Here is a 24,414-nt window from a genome sequence, read left to right on the forward strand (position 1 = left end):
CTTGCACTTTTCTTTGCTTAGAATTCCGTGGCATTATTTTATAGTATGAAGAATGCGACTCTAATGACGAGTTTTTTAAAGTCGCGTGAAAGGCATACACTCTGATTTGTTTTTTTTGTGCAGGCTGAACACACTTCATCAGTCTCTCATTCACAAATTGACAAGCACTTGATAATGTYTTGAATTTATGGGCTGCATACACTTTGTGTGGCCGTAATGCCCCCTAAAAAAATCCATTCCCTTTGCAGCGAGTGGCCGTTTTGCCCTTGGGCTGAATATAATAATTATAATCACCTTCTCCCAGCTGCGTGCCAAAGCACCTCTCGCATAGCACTCCATCACGTGATCGGGTCTTTCTCACAGGCAACAAGTGAAGACCGACACATCTGGGACACAACTGCGCGTGTCCTTTTCCGAGGCGCATATTGAAGATATTGGAATAACTGTCCACATTTACTTTTCGYCAGCCTTCAAGATGAGTTGGCCTAACGAACAGCAAAAGCACTAGCCTCTGTCAATCTACTATCCCCCATAGTACAACAGTTGACCTATTCTGTGCGAGAAATAAATATTCCAAACATAGTCTGGGACAGTTGTGGGATGTGATAGATCCCACATTAGTACAACYACTAGCATAAAAAAAATCTGTTTTAAGCAGTGAGCCTGACTGAACAGATGATAATGTTTGGCTGAAAATGTTGATAAACTATTAGGCTATTTCTTCACATTGTAAGTRCAGCAATGCGAACACGGCAGTAGGCTATACGCGTGAATGTTCCATTTGCTGAAAAACACCACTCTCAAAAGTGACCACAAATGCGATTATGAATGTAATGCTTTTATTATAAAGGTGAAAATGATCTTTCCCAAACTTGAAACTTGTGTACTGCGTATGTACAGTTGAAGTCGGAAGTTTACATACACTTATGTTGGAGTCATTAATACTTGTTTTTCAACCACTCCACAAATTTCTTGTTAACAAACTATAGTTTTGGCAAGTCGGTTAGGACATCTACTTTGTGCATGACACAAGTAATTTTAACTAACTTTAACTAAGTAACTCAGCGCATCTTTGCTAGACATTATGGGAAAATCAAAAGAAATCAGCCAAGACCTCAGAAAAAAATTGTAGATCTCCACAAGTCTAGTTCATCCTTGGGAGCAATTTCAAACGCCTGAAGGTACCACGTTCATCTGTACAAACAATAGTACACCAGTATAAACACCATGGGACCACACAGCCGTCATTCTGCTCCGGATGGAGACGAGTTCTGTCTCCTAGAGATGAATGTACTTTGGTGTGAAAAGTGCAAATCAATCCCAGAACAACAGCAAATGACCTTGTGAAGATGCTGGAGCAAACGGGTTCAAAAGTATCTATATCCACAGTAAAACGAGTCCTATATTGACATAACCTGGAAGGCCGCTCAGCAAGGAAGAAGCCACTGCTCCAAAACCGCCATTAAAAAGCCAGACTAAGGTTTGCAACTGGTCATGGGGACAAAGATCGTACTTTTTGGAGAAATGTCCTCTGGTCTGATGAAACAAAAATAGAACTGTTTAGCCATAATGACCATTGTTATGTTTGGAGGAAAAGGGGGASGCTTGCAAGCCGAAGAACACCATCCCAAACGTGAAGCACTGGGGTGGCAGCATCATGTTGTGTGGGTGCTTTGCTGCACCCAGCAAAGGGAGAGGTGCACTTCACAAAATAGATGGCTTCATGAGGGAGGAAAATTGTGTATATATTGAAGCAACATCGCAAGACATCAGTCAGGAAGTTAAAGCTTGGTCGCAAATRGGTCTTCCAAATGGACAATGACCCCAAGCATACTTCCAACGTTGTGGCAAAATGACTTAAGGACAGCAAAGTCAAGGTATTGGAGTGGCAATCACAAAGCCCTGACCTCAATCCTATAGATAATTTGTGGGCAGAACTGAAAAAGCGTGTGCGAGCAAGGAGGCCATACAGACAGACTCAGTTACACCAGTCCTGTCAGGAGGAATGGGCCAAAATTCACCCAACTTATTGTGGGAAGCTTGAGGAAGGCTACCCAAAACGTTTGACCCAAGTTAAACAATTTAAAGGCAAGCTACCAAATACTAATTGAGTGTATGTAAACTTCTGACCCACTGGGAATGCGATGAAAGAAATAAAAGCTGAAATAAATCCTTCTCTCTACTATTATTCTGACATTTCACATTCTTAAAATAAAGTGGTGATCCTAACTGAACTAAGACAGGGAATTTTTACTAGGATTTAATGTCAGGAATTGTGAAAAACTGAGTTTAAATGTATTTGGCTAAGGTGTATGTAAACTTCCGACTTCAACTCTATGCCAGTTAGGCTCTACACCTGTTGTAAATCCCCTGCATGGGGCATCCAAATCACTAAGACCACCCCTGTCTATGTGTAGGACATCATGAAATCAGCTGATTATCAAGGTCTTTTGGAGTGCAATGTTCAATCCAGTGTCCAAAAACTGTGTCTGTGTAGAAGGTAGTGGATCTTCCAGAAGGACAACAAACCCAAACACACATAAAAAGCACCCTGGAATGGTTCAAGAAGAAACGCTGGACTGTTCTAGAGTGTCCAGCGAAGAGTCCTGACCTGAATCACATCCWAAATCTATGGCGAGAGCTGAGATTAGCAGTTGGTGGAGGGCACCCCTCAAACATTGAAGAATTAGAGCAGTCTGTTTCTAAAGAGTGGGACAAATTGCCAGTAGAAGGGTGCAGCAAGCTCATTGATGGCTACAATAAAAAAAAAATGGCAGTTATCTTGGCCAAAAGCTGTGCAACCACGTACTAGCTCCAGGGTGCCAATAATTTTTTCCATGTACRTTTTTCTACCTTTTTAAATGAAATTGGTTCTGCAATGTTGAAAATCCAATAACAAGGTGTGGGGAACAAAAGTTTTTCAATTTCAACTTATTTTAGAAGAAACAGAATTATTTAAGAAAAGTGCCAGCTTGCCGATATGTTTTGCCGCAACTGTATATGAAAATGTGTTATCGTCTGTTTTTCATTCATCTCACACTTCCTACAGTATGTCCTAAGTGGTGTCAAATATAGCACATAGAATGTTTGATTTTTAATCTCTGAAAATACACTACATGACCATAAGTATGTATGTATGTGGACTGCTAGTCGAACATCTCATTCCAAAATCATGGGCGTTAATATGGAGTTGGACCCCCCTTTGCTGCTATAATGCCCTCATCTCTTCTGGGAAAGCATTCCACTAGATTTTGGAGCATTGCTGCAGGGACTTGCTTCCATTCAGCCATGAGCATTAGTGAAGTCAGGCACTGATGTAGGGCGATTAGGCCTGGCTCGCTGTCGGTGTTCTAAATCATCCCAAAGGTGTTTGATGGGGTAGAGGTCAGGGCTGTCTGCAGGCCAGTCAAGTTCTTCCACACTGATCTCGACAAACCATTTCTGTATGGACCTCGCTTTGTGCATGGGAGCTTTGTCATGCTGAAACAGGAAAGGGACTTCCCCAAACAGTTGCCACAAAGCACAGAATCGTCTAGAATATTGTTGAAAGCTGTAGCGTTAAGATTACAGGAACTAAGGGGCCTAGCCCAAACCATGAAAAACAGCCCAGTACCATTATTCCTCCTCCACCAAACTTTACAGTTGGCACTATGCATTGGGGCAGGTAGCGTTCTCCTGGCATCCACCAAACCCAGATTCGTCCGTTGGACTGACACAAATGTGAAGCGTGATTCATCCCTCCAGCGAAAGTGTTTCCACTGCTCCACTGAGTCCAATGGTGGAGAGCTTTGCACCACTCCAGCCGATGCTTGGCATTGCGCATGGTTATCCTAGGCTTGTGTGTGGCTGCTCAGCCATGGTTACCGATTTTATGAAACTCCAGACGAACAGTTATTGTGCTGACGTTGCTWCCAGAGGCAGTTTGGAACACGGTAGTGTTACAGTCGGTTCCGTTCTGTGAGCTTGGGTGGTCTACCACTTTGCGTATGAGCCGTTCTTGCTCATACGTTTCCACTTCACTGTAACAACACTTACAGTTGAACGGGGCAGCTCTAGCAGGGCAGAAATATGACACTGACTTGTTTGAAAGGTGGCATCCTATGACAGTGTCATGTTGAAAGTCACTGAGCTCTTCAGGAAGGCCATTCTGCTGCCAATGCTGTGTGCCTCGATTTTATACACCTTTCAGCAATGGGTGTGGCTGAAATAGACAAATCCACAAATTTGAAGGGGTGTCCACATACTTTTGTGTATATATAGTGTATGGATGTAATATAATATTTTCTTTAAATTAAATGTGGTCACTCCAAAATATGTTTTGAACATATTACTTTTAAAGAGTCTAAAGAATAGGTGCCTTACCCATTTTAAATGGAATTTCCTTCTTTTTTTAGTTTTCTTCAGTACTGGATTTAAGCTTTTTCTTCTGGGAATTGGCTCACTGTGCTATATAAACATATGGTGCATATCGTAGCTCAAAGACAGAGTAGATCACTTTTTCCAATTCAAGCTGATTTAAATTCAGTACACACAACACTTATTCAAATCATGTTTTTGTCTGAATAGACTTTTAAAGTAAAATATGTTTAGTCTGCTATACATCACTAATCAAGTACTTGTATTTTAATCTTAGGCTTCATCTTTGCATAACAAAACTTAGGCTAATGCTTTGTGTTTTTCCACAACTGTTCCTATGTACTGTATGTACATCGTTCCATTTGAGCAGTATGTCGGCACTCGGCACATTGCCCCGAAGTGGCCATTTAATTCATCTCAGCCAATCCGTGCCAAGAAGCTGTCGCAGTGTGTTGGAAGCTCAGATCCACTTCCATAGCTGTAGGGTTTCCTGTAACATTCCTTTGCATCAGTGGTTGCATGAAGGAAAAGAGTGGCTCCTTGGTGACTCATTCCTCATGTTGCATGAGGAGAGGATGGCTGGTCTGGGACTTGGTGCTGCACGGTCTGGGACCTGGTGCTGCACGGTCTGGGACCTGGTGCTGCACGGTCTGGGACCTGGTGCTGCACGGTCTGGGACCTGGTGCTGCACGGTCTGGGACCTGGTGCTGCACATAGTTTAAACTTAAAGCATACCGACGGTCTGACTCCTCAATGAAAAATGAACTAAACTAAACCGATTTTAGATTAAGGCATATTGCGAGTTGAAGCATTAGAAGTAAAATCCACATGATTGAAAGATAATGTGGGTGATGTTTGGAAGGGAATTACTAAGATAAAGTGTAGCAGTCTGATGGGCTTTGACTAAAAGTGTTTCGAGCCTGACAGAATTGTAACACGTACTTAGACATTTGCATTTGTGTCATTTACCAGATACTCTTAACCAGAGCGATTTACACTTAGTGCATTCATCTTAAGATARGTTGAACATCCACAAATCACAGTCATAGTAAGTAAATGTTTCCTTAATAAAGTTGCGATCAGCAAAGTCTGAGCTAGTAAGGGGGGGGGGAGTAAAGTGCGAGTGCTTAGTTCACAATTCTTGCATTTATTTATTTTTTTGCTCTTGGATTATTTAAGATACTCTTTGAAGAGGTTGGGCTTCAGATSTTTTCAGAAGATGGGCAGGAACCCTGATGACCTAGCTTGAATTGTTATAGTTCCTAGCCATATTGAGTCAGCCTCTGATATTGTTGCCACAGCACGGCAATGATGTAACTCAGTGGGTAGTCTACCAGCATGTTCATCTGTGGAAAATAGATTTTATTGCAAAGATTTATAGATGTATACCTCATGTAGCTAACACTCAGTCTTGCATAAGTTCTGCCTCATCAGATGTCTGACGTGGTATGGGGTCGGTGTATTGTCATCTTGAAAAAATGTTAGGGTAAATCTACAATATGAGTTCCCTGACAAAAGTCTGAGGGACTACAAACTACACTTTTTGTCTTCCTGTCTCCCAAGATGAGGAGTATGGTGCTGAGGGTGGAGGGGGACCGTCGTACCAGTCCTGCCAACCTGCTCAGCCCCAGTCTCCACCCCATTCCCAGCCCGGCTTTGGGGATCCAGACCAGGGGCCAGGGTCCATGGGGGGTCCCCCCTACCCTCAGGGTCCGGGGTCCATGGGGGGTCCCCCCTACCCCCCCACCAACTACAACAACATCCACATCCCTCCTGGAGCCCACTGTCCAGCTAACACACCTGCAGGTAGAGTATGGGACCTCTACACACCACCCTATCACTCAGCAGAGCCTCAGGAAATGATGCAATACCATCAGAATCTATAGGACCCATATGGACTCTTGATCAATTCCTCTCTGCAGTCTTGCTATGTCATTACAATCCTGATCAGCAACCAACAGCTTAATTTGACTAATTCTTCATCTGACCATTGGGAAAGTTTTCACAAACCTGATGTATAATAGACTAGTGTTCTTGAGTTGAAGTTAAGACAAATTGTATCCACTGGCATAACTTGAGTACAGCTTAGCTCAAGCCCGTGGGATAAACTTTGCCATTATACCCGTTTTTGTATATTTTGGCATGGTCGACAAGCATAGAAAAGGGGCCTAAACATTTTTCCTTTGCAGCTCTTTGTGAGCGGAGGGACAGTATTGTGTATATGAACCCTAATGACTGCTTTCTTTGTGGCTGACTTGGGTGTTGTCACATATCACCCAGAAAACAGTTACCTCACACAAAGCAGCCAACACTGTCATTTATAACAGCCCCACCAGATAATGACCAACTAGATATGTTTGTTTATTCATTCTCTAGTGGTTATTATTAATATGTCACAGGCTCATTAAAGTAGTTGTTGATGTAATATGGACAGTCAAGATGTATTCCTTATTGACTCAGGCTTGGCAGGCTGTGGTACCAGAGGTCTGTCTGTCTGCCCTCTCTCTCTCCACCTTTTAAAGATCAAAGCCAAAGCAAAGCCAGGGGTGAGGGCAGGGGGTCAGTGAGAGCAGGGTCCACTCTGAGGCTCAGATAGGGTGCTTTTCCCTGGATGCCCAGGGCCTGCCTGTGTCCTCTGTGCCTGGGAGCCAGTAGGCTAATCACAGATGACACAGGCAGGCCCTGGGCCTCAGGGGGAAAGCATTCTATCAGAGCCTCAGTGACCCATCTCCACCCAGTGACCCCTGAGTTTCTCTGGTGCTAATTGAATCAGGGGCGGCACACTGCAGACTCCAGGACCTGCAAAACAAACACATGAAAATAGCTGCACAGATTTCCCCTGTGGCCTCCCTTGTTTTTTTGTACCTATGTATCTGGAACCTCTCAATGCAGGTTTTTGGGGGGGTCTATAAATTGAGGCGCAAAATTTACATTGCCCCAGATTCCATCAAATCTGACCTTGTTTTCATTATAGTTTATCAGTAAATCGTCCATTTGGCTCGAGTCAGAAACTCTTTTGGAATTTGAATGTAATGAGGCCTGAGCAGCTCTCTAACAGCGTTCAAACCACTTCTCTTCTTTATACATCATAAAGTCATATCACAGCGTTAGCCAACACATTTCTTGGTTGTGGCGTAGCAGAAGTTGAAAGTGCCCTGTATGGTTTTTCCTGGACTCTAGAGGATCTGGGTGGACTAGAGAGAGGTGGACTAGAATAACTCTGCCCTGTTCCCCTGTGTTGTTTACAGGAGAGCCCATTAAACCAGTGCCTGTTCCCCGAAGCATTCCGGTGGTCGACCCCTCACTGCTGAGTGCCACTCAGGAAGGTAAGGACAGGGACGGCATAGTACCCCCTTCCCTTCCCCAAGCACCCTGGGGCTCACCACACCCACACCCCAAAACCACCATGCCACACCTGCTGTCCCACAGACCTCTGTGGAAAACCCTGACTGCTGAGTTTTTACAACATGAAGCCCCTGCAGCTCATCTGAAGTGGCCGGGATGAGATGGTTCCCCTCTTGGCTGTGAGGAGACGAAGGGGGGGTGAGGGAAGGAGAGGGAGACTGGCAGGTCTCCTCATAAAACTGTTTATGGAAAACAGACTGTGGCCTCTCGGTTTCCAGCACTGGTGGGAAAAATATGACCACAGACAAACCCAAATAATCAGTCTGTGGCTGATGAAAAGAAAATGACTACATGAACAATTGCAGTGTCATAGCAATGCGGCTTTAATAAATCGTAATGAATAGAGAGCAGAATACACAGCATTGGGTTGGCATGAGAGGTGATAATTACATGGCTTACTCAGCAAAGTCCAGTTTAATAGTGTTGTAGGACGTATGTATGGGGGAACATTACCAAAAACACTGAGGCAAATGAAACATTTTCTCTGCTTGAAGTGTATAGAATAAAAGTGTCCAGTATAATATAATTTACAAAAAGCAGATCACCCATAATCTGGATGGATCTAATCCTATTTAAGTGGTGAGTTAGAGTTTCTGTAGATTCAAGTTCTAAGCTAGGACTCTAACCTTTCAAAGCCAAGCAAAATAAGAGTATAGGGTCTGGCTCCAGCAGATACCTTCTCACGCCACAGACGCTGTTAGACATACGAGATGAGACCAAATTCTCGAATAGTGCCAGATAGGATGATGCGTTATCTCGACCAACAGCACGGGTGGTGAAATTACATTTAGATTTAGAAGCTAGTGTGTACTAGCTGTCTGCTAGCTAGCTACAGTGTCCTAGCTAGCTAGCACGTAATACTTAGCTGCACAAGCAACAGTGGTTAGCGTAACGCCCTGGACCAGATTTAGTGCGCTGCCTGGTATGTACGTAGCACACTGACACCCTGGTACGAAGCTACTGACTCACGCGATACACGAGACCAACAAATGTCTACAGGTTGTGCCCGCACATACCATTTGAGACACAAAAATACAATTTGAGATGCATGCGCTTTGAGGTTCCCAGACCATGCGGCGTCAGTACGCATTATCTGAACCTGGATGCTTCTCAAATAAGACTTTCTAAGTACTGTATTTTGACATTCTCTTTCTCTATTTGAGACAGCGTTAGGCGACGTTGAGAGTACAGTCTTTGACCAGACCATTTATTCTGCCCCCAAATATTAAGTACAGTAACCACCCCTCAGAGCTGTGCAAATCTTTTCTCAGATGGAACCCGCGTTTTCGTGGTGGTATATTCTGAAGGTCAAAGGTTATAAAATGAACAAAATGCCCACCAGCATCTGCCATGACTTAATGCAAGTGTTCAGAATCTACCAACCTCAGCCTTACCCTATAATTTAAATGGCTGGTGGTAAATAGGAGCTTCTTGTGGCAAGCCACAAATACATTGCTWGCCATGCTACTAATGCATAAGTACATTCTGCCTGTAATGTCTCCTTTTTAAAAAAATGGGGCAGTCACTGGTAGACAATGCTAGATTCTGGAAATKTTGTCCATGACCATATTTCAGTGTATCAATCACTGTGGTTGAGGAGTGAAAAGGTAAGCGACTATCATGAATCATGTTAAATTATTTTCGTACAGATTTTGTTATCCTCTATTTTTAAACAGCTGCAAAACCTCATGTTTTTGTTCAATGTCCACACTAATAAATGGGCATTAACATTAATTTGAATATACAGTTGAAGTCGGAAGTTTACATACACCTTAGCCAAATACATTTAAACTCTGTTTTTCACAATTTMTGACATTTAATCCCAGTAAAAATTCCCTGTCTTAGGTCAGTTAGGATCACCACTTTATTTTAAGAATGTGAAATGTCAGAATAATAGTAGAGGAATGATTTATTTCAGCTTTTATTTCTTTCATCACATTCCCAGTGGGTCAGAAGTTTACATACACTCAATTAGTATTTGGTAGCATTGCCTGTAAATTGTTTAACTTGGGTCAAACGTTTCAGGTAGCCTTCCACAAGTTTCCCACAATAAGTTGGATGAATTTTGGCCCATTCCTCCTGACAGAGCTGGTGTAACTGAGTCAGGTTTGTAGGCCTCTTGCTCGCACATGCTTTTTCAGTTCTGCCCACACATTTTCTATAGGATTGAGGTCAGGGCTTTGTGTTGGCCCACTCCAATACCTTGACTTTGTTGTCCTTAAGCCATTTTGCCACAACTTTGGAAGTATGCTTGGGGTCATTGTACATTTGGAAGATCCATTTGCGACCAAGCTTTATCTTCCTGACTGATGTCTTGAGACGTTGCTTCAATATACAGTGGGGCAAAAAAGTATTTAGTCAGCCACCAATTGTGCAAGTTCTCCCACTTAAAAAGATGAGAGAGGCCTGTAATTTTCATCATAGGTACACTTCAACTATGACAGACAAAATGAGAGAAAAAAATCCAGAAATCACATTGTAGGATTTGTAATGAATTTATTTGCAAATTATGGTGGAAAATAAGTATTTGGTCAATAACAAAAGTTTATCTCAATACTTTGTTATTACCCTTTGTTGCAATGACAGAGGTCAAACGTTTTCTGTAAGTCTTCACAAGGTTTTCACACACTGTTGCTGGTATTTTGGCCCATTCCTCCATGCAGATCTCCTCTAGAGCAATGATGTTTTGGGCTGTTGCTGGGTAACACGGACTTTCAACTCCTCCAAAGATTTTCTATGGGGTTGAGATCTGGAGATTGGCTAGGCCACTCCAGGACCTTGAAATGCTTCTTACGAAGCCACTCCTTCGTTGCCCGGGCGGTGTGTTTGGGATCATTGTCATGCTGAAAGACCCAGCCACATTTCATCTTCAATGCCCTTGCTGATGGCAGGCTTTGTTACTTTGGTCCCAGCTCTCTGCAGGTCATTCACTAGGTCCCCCCGTGTGGTTCTGGGATTTTTGCTCACCGTTCTTGTGATCATTTTGATCCCACGGGGTGAGATGTTGCGTGGAGCCCCAGATCGAGGAGTTATCAGTGGTCTTGTATGTCTTCCATTTCCTAATAATTGCTCCCACAGTTGATTTCTTCAAACCAAGCTGCTTACCTATTGCAGATTCAGTCTTCCCAGCCTGGTGCAGGTCTACAATTTTGTTTCTGTGTCCTTTGACAGCTCTTTGGTCTTGGCCATAGTGGAGTTTTGGAGTGTGACTGTTTGAGGTTGTGTACAGGTGTCTTTTATACTGATAACAAGTTTCAAACAGGTGCCATTAATACAGGTAACGAGTGGAGGACAGAGGAGCTCTTAAAGAAGAAGTTACAGGTCTGTGAGAGCCAGAAATCTTGCTTGTTTGTAGTTGACCAATACTTATTTTCCACCATAATTTGCAAATAAATTCATTAAAAATCCTACAATGTGATTTTCTGGGGGGTTTTTTCTCATTTTGTCTGTCATAGTTGAAGTGTACCTATGATGAAAATTACAGGCCTCTATCTTTTTAAGTGGGAGAACTTGCACAATTGGTGGCTGACTAAATACTTTTTTGCCCCACTGTATCCACATAATTTTCCTTTCTCATGATGTGATCTATTTTGTGAAGTGCACCAGTCCCTCCTGCAGCAAAGCACCCCCACAACATGATGCTGCCACCCCAGTGCTTCACGGTTGGGATGATGTTCTTCGGCTTCCAAGCCTCCCCCCTTTTCCTCCAAATATAATGATGGTCATTATGGCCAAACAGTTATATTTTTGTTTCATCAGACCAGAGGACATTTCTCCAAAAAGTACGATCTTTGTCCCCATGTGCAGTTGCAAACCTTAGTCTGGCTTTTTTATGGCGGTTTTGGAGCAGTGGCTTCTTCCTTGCTGAGCAGCCTTTCAGGTTATGTCGGTATAGGACTCGTTTTACTGTTGATATAGATACTTTTGTACCTGTTTCCTCCAGCAGGTACAAAAGTAAGGTAATTTGCTGTTGTTCTGGGATTGATTTGCACTTTTCGCACCAAAGTACATTTATCTCTAGGAGACAGAACACGTCTCCTTCCTGAGCGGTGTGACGGCTGCGTGGTCCCATGGTGTTTGTACTGTACTGTTTGTTTGTACAGATGAACGTGGTACCTTCAGGGGTTTGAAAATTGCTCCCAAGGATGAACCAGACTTGTTGAGGTCTACCATTTTTTTCTGAGGTCTTAGCTGATTTCTTTTGATTTGTCCATGATGTCAAGCAAAAAGGCTCTAAGTTTGAAGGTAGGCCTTGAAATACATCCACAGGTACACCTCCATTTGACTCAAATTATGTCAATTAACCTATCAGAAGCCTCTAAAGCCATGACATAATTTTCTGGAATTTTCCAAGCTGTTTAAAGGCACAGTCAACGTAGTGTATGTAAACTTCTGACCCACTGGAATTGTGATACAGTGAATTATAAGTGAAATAATCTGTCTGTAAACAATTGTTGGAAAAATGACTTGTCATGGACAAAGTAGATGTCCTAACCGACTTGCCAAAACTATAGTTTGTTAACAAGAAATTTGTTGAGTGTTTGAAAAACGRGTTTTAATGACTCCAACCTAACTTCCGACTCCAACTGTACACAAAAAACATTCATTTTGAATTACACCATTCAATTTTTGTTAAGTTCATGTTACCACAAATGTTTTTTAAACCTTTTTGAATTCGGAGGATATTATAAAGGCTTAGCATATGTGTTTAGACCAGAGTATGTGAACGGAGTTGAGCTCATCGCTCACGGAGCTGTGCTCCATGTTCTTTCCAACAGCTCCACTAAAAAATCTTCCTCGCTCACAGGAAGAAAGGAAATGCCGCTCCATTCATTAAAATCACCATTTAACTAAGATCCATCTGTTTTGGTGACTATCTGGACCAACCATTTGATTTTGAAGTATTGAAACCAAACCATGTGATTTGAATTTAAAGTATTTTAATAAACAACATGAAAAGGTGCCTGTAAGAATCGCGCATCATTTCAAATGTACTCCACACACAGAGATGCGTACAAAGCTCTCCCTCCATTTGATAAATCCGACCACAACTCTATCCTCCTGATTCCTGCTTACAAGCAAAAATTAAAGCAGGAAGCACCAGTGACTCGGTCTATAAAAAAGTGGTCCGGTGAAGCAGATGCTAAACTACAGGACTGTTTTGCTATCACAGACTGGAACATGTTCCGGGATTCTTCCGATGGCATTGAGGAGTACACCACATCAGTCACTGGCTTTATCAATAAGTGCATCGAGGACGTCGTCCCCACAGTGACTGTACGTACATACCCCAACCAGAAGCCATGGATTACAGGCAACATTCGCACTGAGCTAAAGGGTAGAGCAGTCGCTTTCAAGGTGTGGGACTCTAACCCGGAAGCTTATAAGAAATCCTGCTATGCCCTGCGACGAACCATCAAACAGGCAAAGTGTCAATACAGGGCTAAGATTGAATCATACTACACCGGCTCCGACGCTCATGTTATGTGGCAGGGCTTGCAAACTATTACGGACTACAAAGGAAAGCACAGCCGCGAGCTGCCCAGTGACACGAGCCTACCAGACGAGCTAAATCACTTCTATGCTCACTTCGAGGCAAGCAACACTGAGGCATGCATGAGAGCATCAGCTGTTCTGGAYGACTGTGTGATCACGCTCTCCGTAGCCGACGTGAGTAAGACCTTTAAACAGGTCAACATTCACAAGGCTGCGGGTCCAGATGGATTACCAGGATGTGTGCTCCGGGAATGTGCTGACCAACTGCCAGGTGTCTTCATTGACATTTTCAACATGTCCCTGATTGAGTCTGTAATACCAACATGTTTCAAGCAGACCACCATAGTCCCTGTGCCCAAGAACACGAAGGCAACCTGCCTAAATGACGACAGACCTGTAGCACTCACGTATGTAGCCATGAAGTGCTTTGAAAGGCTGGAAAAGGCTCACATCAACACCATTATCCCAGAAACCCTAGACCCACTCCAATTTGCATACCGCCCAAACAGATCCACAGATGATGCAATCTCTATTGCACTACACACTGCCCTTTCCCACCTGGACAAAAGGAACACCTATGTTAGAATGCTATTCATTGACTACAGCTCAGCCTTCAACACCATAGTACCCTCAAAGCTCATCACTAAGCTAAGGATCCTGGGACTAAACACCCCCAGGGCCGCCCCCAGGTGGTGAGGGTAGGTAGCAACACATCTGCCACGCTGATCCTCAACACTAGAGCCCCCCAGGGGTGAGTGCTCAGTCCCCTGCTGTACTCCCTGTTCACCCATGACTGCATGGCCAGGCACAACTCCAACACCATCATTAWGTTTGCAGACGACACAACAGTGGTAGGCCTGATCATCGACAATGACGAGACAGCCTATAGGGAGGAGGTCAGAGACCTGGCCGGGTGGTGCCAGAATAACAACCTATCCCTCAACGTAACCAAGACTAAGGAGATGATTGTGGACTACAGGAAATGGAGGACCGAGCACGCCCCCATTCTCATTGACGGAGGTGTATTGGAGCAGGTTGAGAGCTTCAAGTTCCTTGGTGTCCACATCACCAACAAACTAGAATGGTCCAAACACACCAGACAGTTGTGAAGAGGGCACGACAAAGCCTATTCCCCCTCAGGAAACTGAAATGATTTGGCATGGGTCCTGAGATCCTCAAAAGGTTCTACAGCTACAACATTGAGAGCATCCTGACTGGTTGCATCCCTGCCTGGTACGGCAATTGCTCTGGCTCCGACCGCAAGGCACTACGGAGGGTAGTGCGTACGGCCCAGTAATTCACTGGGGCTAAGCTGCCTGCCATCCAGGACCTGTACACCAGGTGAGGAGGAAGGCCCTAAAAATTGTCAAAGGCCCCAGCCACCCCAGTCATAGACTGTTCTCTCTACTACCGCATGGCAAGTGGTACCAGAGTGCCAAGTCTAGCACAAAAACGCTTCTCAACAGTTTTTTTCCCTCACTTTAACTATACATTCATGTACATACTACCTCAATTGGCCCGACCAACCAGTGCTCCTCGCACATTGGCTAACCGGGCTATCTGCATTGTGTCCCGCCACCCACCACCCGCCAACCCCTCTTTTACGCTACTGCTACTCTGTTCATCATATATGCATAGTCACTTTAACCAAATCTACATGTACATACTACCTCAATCAGCCCGACTAACCGGTGTCTGTATATAGCCTCGCTACTGGTATTTTCACTGTCCTTTTTATTGTTGTTGTTATTTCTTTACCTACCTATTGTTCACCTAATACCTTTTTTGCACTATTGGTTTGAGCCTGTAAGTAAGTATTTCACTGTTAGCGACTTCTTCTCCGAGCCTCTCTGAAATATATATATATATATATATATATATACATACAACAAGGTCTACACTTGTTGTATTTGGCGCACGTGACAAATAAACATTGATTTGATATGCTACATGTCATATTAAACAGTATCAAAACACTAAAAAGGACATGAAGGAGCTGTTCTTGGCATAATATGGACTTGGTCTTTTACCAAATAGGGATATCTTCTGTATACCCCACCCCCCTGTCACAAATTCATTAAGAAGGAAAGAAATTCCACAAATTAACTTTTAAGAAGGCACTCTTGTTAATTGAAATGCATTCCAGGTGACTACCTCATGAAGCTGGTTAAGAGAATGCCAAGCGTGTACAAAGCTGTCATCAAGTCAAAGGGTAGCTATTTGAAAAATCTCAAATATAAAATATATTTAGATTTGTTTAATGCTTTTTTGGTTACTTCATGATTCCTTATGTGTTATTTCATACTTTTGATGACTTCACTATTATTCAACAATGTAGAAAATAGTAAAAATAAAGAAAAACCCTTGAATGAGTAGGTGTTCTAAAACTTTTGACCGGTAGTGTACTTAGCCTTACTAGGCTCATAGCATCTAATGCCTTTGGATTCACTTTTAGAAACACCTGTTTGACCAGAGTCTGTGGCTTCAGACTCATGCGATGGTGCCTGGAGAGCAGATCAGCAGCAGAAAATACCCTCTCCACGCTTGCAGAGCCACTGGGGATGCTAAACACCCTTCGGGCCRCTCTTGCCAGGCTGGGCAGGGATGCGGATTTATATTTTTACTTTTCTATAGGTAGGCCTAAAGGTTTTTAGGCAAAATAACCCTATCAAAACAGAAAGCTCCTTAAAATAGGTATTATGTCAGGCCTATTGGGCCAAAATCAATGATAGAACGAAAATGAACAAAACCTTTTAAGAGATCTGATTTGTATGTTTATAAATACTTTGCTACAATGACTCACTTATTAGCTAGCTACCCACCTCGTTAATTTATGTTATGTGCACGTACTACACCATCATCCTTTCAGGATACGTGTCTTTTAAGATTCCACAATGACTCTTTAGTTGTGGACACTACATCACCGCACTCCCTCATGCTCTTGGTCCTCCTCATCTTTGTAAGTCACCTTGATTTTGCACCTGTGTATTTTAACAGTTTCTTTCTGAAAATATTTTGCGAACTCCTGACAGTAGCTAAAGCAAGGGGCTATAGCAGCACACAAGTATCCTACAAATGCATGCTGGGCTAGAAATGCCCTAAGCTGGTGAAGTGAGCGCTACTGGAGCAGTACTGGAGTTAAATTGGAGCGGGCGAGAAGGCCGACACTCCAGCCTTTGGGAAACGTGCTGCGCACTCCAGTCAAATTGGGCACGCTCCGCTCACATACTCTGGTCTTGACCGACATGGTTCTTTAAGAGTTCTAAATAGCGTCTTCTATTGAAAAATAGTCATGGGACGTATGGCCAGCGTCTCAAATTCTGGTGATATTGAATAGGGAGGTTGGATTTGGAATATGTTTTGAGTTAAAGGATAAATCAGAGAGCTGTGTCAGGCTGGTGTTAACTCACAGTTGATGACCTAATACGGTGGGTCAGTGAGAGAGTAACGGGTGGCGTGTGTTACTCAGACACACAATCTCTCTTAATTAAGTGATCACATAGAATGTATCTTTCATTTTCAATAATTACTCGTCTCAAAGGAACATCTAATTCTCTGTCTCGGCAGGTGACGTGCGCCTCACACCAGAGGACTACACCAGGGCTCAGAAGTACTGCAAGTACGCTGGCAGCTCCCTGCAGTATGAAGACGTGGGCACGGCGGTGCAAAATCTGCAGAAGGCCCTCAACTTACTGACCACTGGAAAAGAATGAGACTCATTGCCCCCTGGTGTATTGCTGATCTGGTCCAGAAGAACTGAGAGACCATTAGCCTCTAGTCTACAGCATGCGTCTGAAGAGAGCAATTCTGTCCCAAGCCTTCAACATCACTGTAAACAACAATGACATCTGTGTCTCCATATTGGACTCCTGTTGTGGAGCTTCCAAGATGGCTGTCCATGACTAGAGTGAAGCGCTCAATAAAGACTTCCTGAGCCTGTATATTAAAACAGTGCATCCTTCCTCTATTAGCACAGTATACACCTTATTAGTTTACACTAGCAACTAACTGACTGTTTTGATAACACTTCTGTGTAACACACATCCCCTCTGTATGCATGTATGTTTTGGGGACATGCTCAGAGTTTGCAGTTCATAATCCTTTAAGACTACACAGTTTCTCTCGTTAATCTTAATTTATAGACCAATGCTTCAAAAGATTATTATCAGGGGACATTATTGATCTGCCCTTTACTGTGTTTTCAAATCAGTATCTATTTATCTCCTTTTCTTGGGTGAAAGACTGTCCTTTCTGCATCAACACAATTTAAATAAATGTTTTAAAGTGATTGATTAATGCTTGGTGCTCTGTTTGTACTGATGCTGTCTGCTTTAGTACACAGAGCTGTACAAACAAAACTGTCAAAGCAAAAGGAAGACTTGTTCATGTTTACTTTGTGTGATGGCTTCTTGGGGAGGGAGCAGTCAGAGAGGGGACATTTGGGGCCAGTTTCCCCAAATGTAGATTAAGCCTAGTCCTGGACTAAAAAAACAATTTTAATGGAGAGTCTTCATTGTGCATGTTTTTTATTCTAGGACTARGCTTTATCTGTGTCCAGGAAACCGCCTCATAGAGAACTAATTCCAAGGGTACGGTAATGTCACTTTAGTTGAAAGTGTTTCCCTTACTTTAACACTAAACTTGTAATTTTGTATGTTGTCAACTTTGACTGAGCAGTAGATCAGTCCATCTTCAAATATGCAAAAGTTCCTTAGTGAGTTTTCTGTGTTTGTGATTTCTTTATTTTTCATTTAAACTCCCTTGTTTCTTTAAACATTTTGTAGTCAATGTGTACTTAATGTAAATGAAGGACTCATTTGACCATTATTAAAACAAATCAATTGAAGTGTTTAGGTCATTGTTCATTATTTGATACATTTCCATAAGGATGTTGAACTAAGAAAKAATTAAGCGTGCCAGTGCTCCACCATAGAGACAGCAACAGTCCCAGTTGATGGGTTTTTTTAAATAAAAAATCCAGAACGCGCGATTGCTGTCTCCACTTCAAATGTATGCTGAACAAAAATATAGATGAAACATGAAACAATTTCAAAAATGTTACTGAGTTACAGTTCATACAAGGAAATCAGTCAATTGAAATATATTCATTAGGCCCTAATCTATGGATTTCACATGACTGTGCAGGGGCACAGCCATGGGTGGGCCTGGGAGGGCGTAGGTCCACCCACTTGGGAGCCAGGCCCAGCCAACCCGAATGAGTTTTTCCCCCACAAAAGGGCTTTAATTACAGACAGAAATACTCCTGTTTCATCAGCTGTCCGGGTGGCTGGTCACCGACGTTCCAGCAGGTGAAGAAGCCGTTTGTGAAGGTCCTGGGCTGGCGTGGTTACACGTGGTCTGCAGTTGTGAGGCAGGTTGGACGTACTGCCAAATTCTCTAAAATGAGTTTAGAGGTGGCTTATGGTAGAGAAATGAACATGAAATTATCTGGCAACAGCTCTGGTGGACATTCCTGCAGTCAGCATGCGAGTTGCATGCTCCCTTAACTTGAGACATCTGTGGCATTGTGTTGTGTGACAAAAGTGCACTTTTAGAGTGACCTTTTATTGTCGTCCAGCACAAGGTGCACCTGTGTAATGATCATGCTGTTTAATCGGCTTCTTGATATGCCGCACCTGTCAGGTGGATGGATTGTCTTGGCAAAGGACAAATGTTCTCTAACAGGGATGAAAACAAATGTGTGCACAAAATTTGAGAGAAATAAGCTTTTTGTGCATATGGAAAATGTCTGGGATCTTTTATTTCAGCTAATGAAACATGAGACCAACACTTTACATATTGCATTTATATTTTTGTTCAGTATATTTAACTAATTTGCTCTGTTTATGTAGCTAAGCTCTGAAGATGACCTTCTCCAAGTCATTATCCCCTAATGTTTCTTACTGCTCCTTGGATAATGGTAAATTAACTGTAATTTATAGCCATCAGCCATTATTAAAATGTGCTGAAACTCTAAGAGCAGATAATTGAATGGACCTCATAGTGGAATATTCACTCTGCGGGCACATTAAAAGAAACGCTTGAATGTGCAATTTGAGGAAATGAGACGAAAGGTGTGAACAATAACTTAGAATATTTATAAATTCACCAGGAAGTCATTTCATGAGGCATAGAAAGTAAACCTGTAATGAACTACATGATTGCTGACTGACATTTTTGAGTCGTGCATTTCCAAAATACCACATATTTACTGTTTAACCCCACTTATGTTTAGTAAATTAATCCGGTTTCTGTGTTCCACTCCATTTGAGTGTCCCAAGCCCTTTACTTATTAAGGAAATAATCAATTAGTCKTCTGGGGTCAAGTTTTGTTTTGCTCAACCTGTTCAAGGTATTATCATGTTCAAGGTGATTATCATGCCTAGTTTCTTGATGTCATCACGCTCATTGTCTTATCTTCATTGCCTGCCTATTGCCTTAAGAGTTATAGAAAGGGTGAACTGTCACCACCAGCATGTATTTTCCTGACTCCCTTTCTCCTTGCTGATGGGCATGGTGTTGACGCAAATGAAAATCAGGTGGATTCCTTGCACATATCTATTCTAGCTGTAAGGTCATTGGGGGAGAAAAGTCACTCGTCAGTTGAAATAGGTAATTCTCTCACAGTGACCGTGAATAACAGTACAATGTCATGTCACACATGGCAGTTTGTCCTCTAAGTTCTTGCATTAAATATTGAAAGTATACCCCCTCTTACACACACGATGTAAACACTGTCTTTTCATGAGATCAATACTGGCCCTACTGAGCTCACATATGACAGTACTGTGGAACGTCAGCTGGGTTTGATCATCTCTTTCAGTCATGATTCATTGTTATGTACTGGTAGGAGAACAGCCACTTCTTTGGCTTTTGTGAAAGTTTAAAGCCTCTCCGCCATATAAAACAGCTGTGCTGTCCCAAGCTATACAAGAAACTCACAACTGGAAACCATACTTTAAAATGAATTTATTACTTTTTCATCACTCCATAAAAGAGTCAATGTGGATAAAGTGCTTCCCATTAGTTTCATTCAAATATCTCTCATACCCATCCATCTTTATTGACCTCCCAACCCAATTAAGGAGCCGATGGAACTACAGTGACTTTATTGTAGTTCTATATACAATAGAAGACATGTCATTTTGTCTTTTAGCTGTGGATAAACCTCATCTACATAAAAGTGATGGCTGTGGAGACCAAAAAGCTGAAAAAGTGGATATGGCATGCATGCAAATTCAGATATCCAACCCTGTTGAGAGTTATTACAAAGGAAGATTATCTGAACTGACATTTGAAGCAAATGATGGATCAAAAAGCCAACAAATCAAAGTGTTTATTGTACAGACTGCAGTCTAAAATGTAACTTGTTTCAGGCTTGTCCTCCCTCATTTCAATTTCCCAGTAGTTTCCAATAACAATAATGTGTTTATTTCATTGTGGCATACACAAGCCATAGGCCTTGTCAGCCAGACTTGTGCTGTAGCTCCCGAGTGGCGCAGTGGTCTAAGGCACTGCATCTCAGTGCAAGAGGTGTCACTACAGTCCTAGGCTCAAATTCAGGCTGAATCACATCTGGCTGTGATTGGGAGTCCCATAGGGTGGCGCACAATTGGCCAAGCATTGTCCGGGTTTGGCCTGGGTAGGCTGTCATTGTAAATAAGAATATGTTCTTAACTGACTTGCCTAGTTAAATAAAAAAAGCACTGACAGAACACAAAAAAATGTCATGGGACTGATACAGTCGTACAAAAAGTACCCAATTGTCATACTTGAGTAAAGGTAAAGATACCTTAATAGAAAATGACTCAGGTAAACGTGAAAGTCACCCAGTAAAATACTACTTGAGTAAAAGTCTAAAAGTATTTGGTTTTAAATATACTTAAGTATCAAAAGTGTAAATCATTTCAAATTCCTTATATTAAGCAAGCCAGACGGCACCATTTTCTTGTTTTTGAAAGTTATGGATAGTTAGGGACACACTCCAACACTCAGACATCATTTACAAATGAAGCATGTGTGTTTAGTGAGTACCTAGATCAGACTCATGATGATAAGGGATGTTCTCTTGATACAATTTCACTGTCCTGCTAAGCATTCAAAATGTAACGAATAATTAAAAAGTACATTATTATCTTAAGGAATGTAGTGAATTAAAAGTAAAAAGTTGTAAAAAATATAAAAAGTAAAGTACAGATACCAAAAAAAACTACTTAAGTAATACTTTAAAGTATTTTTTACTTAAGTACTTTACACCACTGGACAAATAACTGTAAATGTAAATGTAATTTGTCAATTTTCAGTGTGATGGAGAAGCAACGTAGAATTCTAGGTGATTTTGAGCGCATTTTCTTAAATGTTCTTAACCCTCGGGACTTGGTTTGGGGTGGGGCGCCAGAGTGAGAGAGAACGTCCTCCAGCTGTGTGCAAGGACACGCTCCTTGAATGTTAAAACTWCTTTGCTGCTGTTTCAAGCATCTTGCGTGACAGGGGAACAGGGTCAACAGTCGATTTGAGGTTTCGACTTTGGGATAAGCGCGTGTTTTGCGTTTATACACTGAATTAAGTTTTGAAACGTCGGCGTGGCACGAATTTGAAGAAGTTGCCAAACGTTTTCAAAAACTGAAAACTCCAGTCGGATCGACAGCGGAGTAGATAATATGATCCTTCAATGAGACCAGCTCCCTCTCCAATAAGAGGATGTAAGTTATAAATGTTTTTGTTGTTGTTGCTCATGGCGTTATTGTCAGACGCTTTACTTTTCCATTGCCTTGGAGATAATTGACCTGAGTGTGACCAGAGGATCAATGAATGTCACATTGTTGTCAGCCTAAGTGTTTATTTACAACATTAGCCGATTGACTTTGAGAATGGTCCTACAGTTTATTAATTAATCTTCTATAGCAGTATATCAAGACATGCTAAATTATTACATGCTAAATGTATGTATGATATGACACAAGGTAAACTCAACTACTTTTGAGGTAGGCCTAGTGAAAATAGTCTACATTATAGCTGAGGAACGCTAAACTCTCTTATCTCAAATCGAACGGAGTTGAGCGTTCCTCAGCTACCAACATTACAGAGAACAGTTTTTTAAAAGGKATTTTCCCCCTAGCTCAATTATTGAAGACAATATTGAACACTCCATTTAGTGAAATGCTTGTTATTCCATCTCTTTGGCTGCTGTGTTGGTGTGGGGTAGCCTATACCACATTTTTAAGTATCATTAAGCACTTTTAAACAATATTTTGTGTCTTCATGAAGACTATGCCATGACATGTATTATCTTCTGAAGTGCAGTCAGCATGTGAGAAATTGTTATTGAAAGAGTGGTCTTATTATGTGCTTACTTACTTGTGTTACACAACCTAGAACACATTCATCCAAAAATGGAATGATTACAGACAAAATGTACAGCTTCCCGTCAGTTCCACCAGGTCCTAAATGTGGAACTTCTGACTGGACAGAACATTTTAGGAGATGTGAGATGAAGTCATAGAGAATATGTTGAAAGGAAGATGAATAGTCTGTACCTGTCCAGGTGACTGACATCAGACACACCACTAAATTGGGGGATTTAATGATAAATGAAAGATCTGATGGCCCTCATATTCTGAGACCAGCAGCTCAACACTATACCATGATAAGGTTGAGAAAGACAGGCCTTTACATATCATCAAGAATGTGTCTGAAGATGATTCATGACTCCAACCATCTTAACAACTGGATAGTTCTCTACAATGATTAATCAGTCTTTATCATTTTTGTAATCCTAGTTTGAATATTGATAATGGCATATTAATTTACAACTGGCCATTTGTTAGTATGACATCAATGGGTTTGATGGATATGCAGTACAGTCCATCCATCCTCTCTACCAGATGAATCAAAGTCTTTATGTGGTCTCCAAGGGACGCGGAGAACTGACCTCTCAGCTTGTTTTGCGTTCATATTAACATATTTTGAGAGAAACAACTCAACAAAGACCACATTTTCTCTAATGTCAGAAATTGCATGAATATATGAATGTATGTAATAAGTGCGCAATTAATTGAGTTTGTTCGCTCAGCCCTAATGCTAAAAATGATGTATAAAGATTTAATTAACTTCCTTATGCAAAACAAGTTCTACATTGTGAAATACTGCTGTCTACTATACTGTTTAGGCTACTGGCAAATTAAAAGAAGCAATTGTTAGAAATTGAAAGTTTCAATGTAGACTTACTTTTAATCTGTCTGTCTGCATATTTCAAGACAAGGCATATGGGGGTGTAGTGACATAGTCAATGGGCTGGACGATTCTCAAACAAATAATGCAGGCACTAGGGATGGGGGTGGGAGCATGTGAGTCTGGGCAGATGAGATGCAGTCATTGTTTGTGCGCGTCTGTAAGTTGTTGTTCGTGTTTGTATCCGATGTGAAAAGAAATATGAAAGTTTATTTTTGAAAGTTTCCGTCGTCTGTAGAACACACAATCATTTCCAATAACCATATTAGTCATCTATTTGAATAGTCCAAGAAACAATAGATGAATTTACAGTTATGAGGAAGTATAGCCTATCTGTGGCTTTTTTGTGTGAAATGTGAATAGAATATATATTGCTGTATTTCCATTATTTATACTGTGTGTGTTTAGCAAGAATAATTACTTTGAGATAAGGTTGCGAGTTATTAGGTCGTGGAGTCGCAAACATGCCAGTTCTTCACTACTGAGTGTTGTTTTCTGAATGACCATAGGATAAGATATTCCTTCCTTATCTCCATGAGGACAATGTAAGCTGGACTCAGGTTTCTCTTGATGAGAGCACCTCTCTTGATCTTTGTTTCCTGACAGCCATGATGAACATGATGACTAAAATCCTGCTGTTGTTGAATAAAATATGACCAGTGATCATGACCTTTGTGTGGGTGGCCAATTCATAGCTCCATATCACTTTTCTCAGTGCTCCTTGTGCTTGCGAGGAAGTTGAAGTTGAATTGCGATACTCATCACCTTGTCTAAGTTCGTGAACTTGGGAGGGCACACGGTGAACAAAACAGAACCGGCATCAGACATGCAGACCTATCATTATTCAATGGATGAAGTTTGGTGAATTGAATTATATTATTAAAAAGTTTGCATGGAGGAGAGGGAGAGGGTCTGGTATTCTTCCAT

The 24,414-nt window shown here is 41.8% G+C and overlaps 2 protein-coding genes across 10 annotated transcripts in view; both read left to right on the forward strand.

Moving 5' to 3' along the window:
* LOC111954358 (vacuolar protein sorting-associated protein VTA1 homolog) overlaps nucleotides 1-17,549 on the forward strand; it is a 47,724-nt gene extending 30,175 nt beyond the window's left edge. Inside the window, exons 6-8 of the mRNA XM_023974032.2 lie at nucleotides 5,920-6,162; nucleotides 7,605-7,682; nucleotides 16,825-17,549. Of these exons, the coding sequence (XP_023829800.1) occupies nucleotides 5,920-6,162; nucleotides 7,605-7,682; nucleotides 16,825-16,970 (467 nt within the window). The 3' untranslated portion in view covers nucleotides 16,971-17,549. The remainder of the gene's footprint in view (nucleotides 1-5,919; nucleotides 6,163-7,604; nucleotides 7,683-16,824) is intronic.
* Nucleotides 17,550-21,656: 4,107 nt separating this feature from the next.
* adgrg6 (adhesion G protein-coupled receptor G6) overlaps nucleotides 21,657-24,414 on the forward strand; it is a 53,430-nt gene continuing 50,672 nt past the window's right edge. For all 9 annotated transcript variants that reach the window (XM_070435870.1, XM_070435873.1, XM_023973924.2 and 6 more), the window contains exon 1: nucleotides 21,657-21,959. In XM_070435870.1, the coding sequence (XP_070291971.1) occupies nucleotides 21,958-21,959 (2 nt within the window). In that variant the 5' untranslated portion in view covers nucleotides 21,657-21,957. The remainder of the gene's footprint in view (nucleotides 21,960-24,414) is intronic.

Source organism: Salvelinus sp. IW2-2015, linkage group LG28 (assembly GCF_002910315.2).
Source record: "Salvelinus sp. IW2-2015 linkage group LG28, ASM291031v2, whole genome shotgun sequence".
NCBI lineage: Eukaryota > Metazoa > Chordata > Actinopteri > Salmoniformes > Salmonidae > Salvelinus > Salvelinus sp. IW2-2015.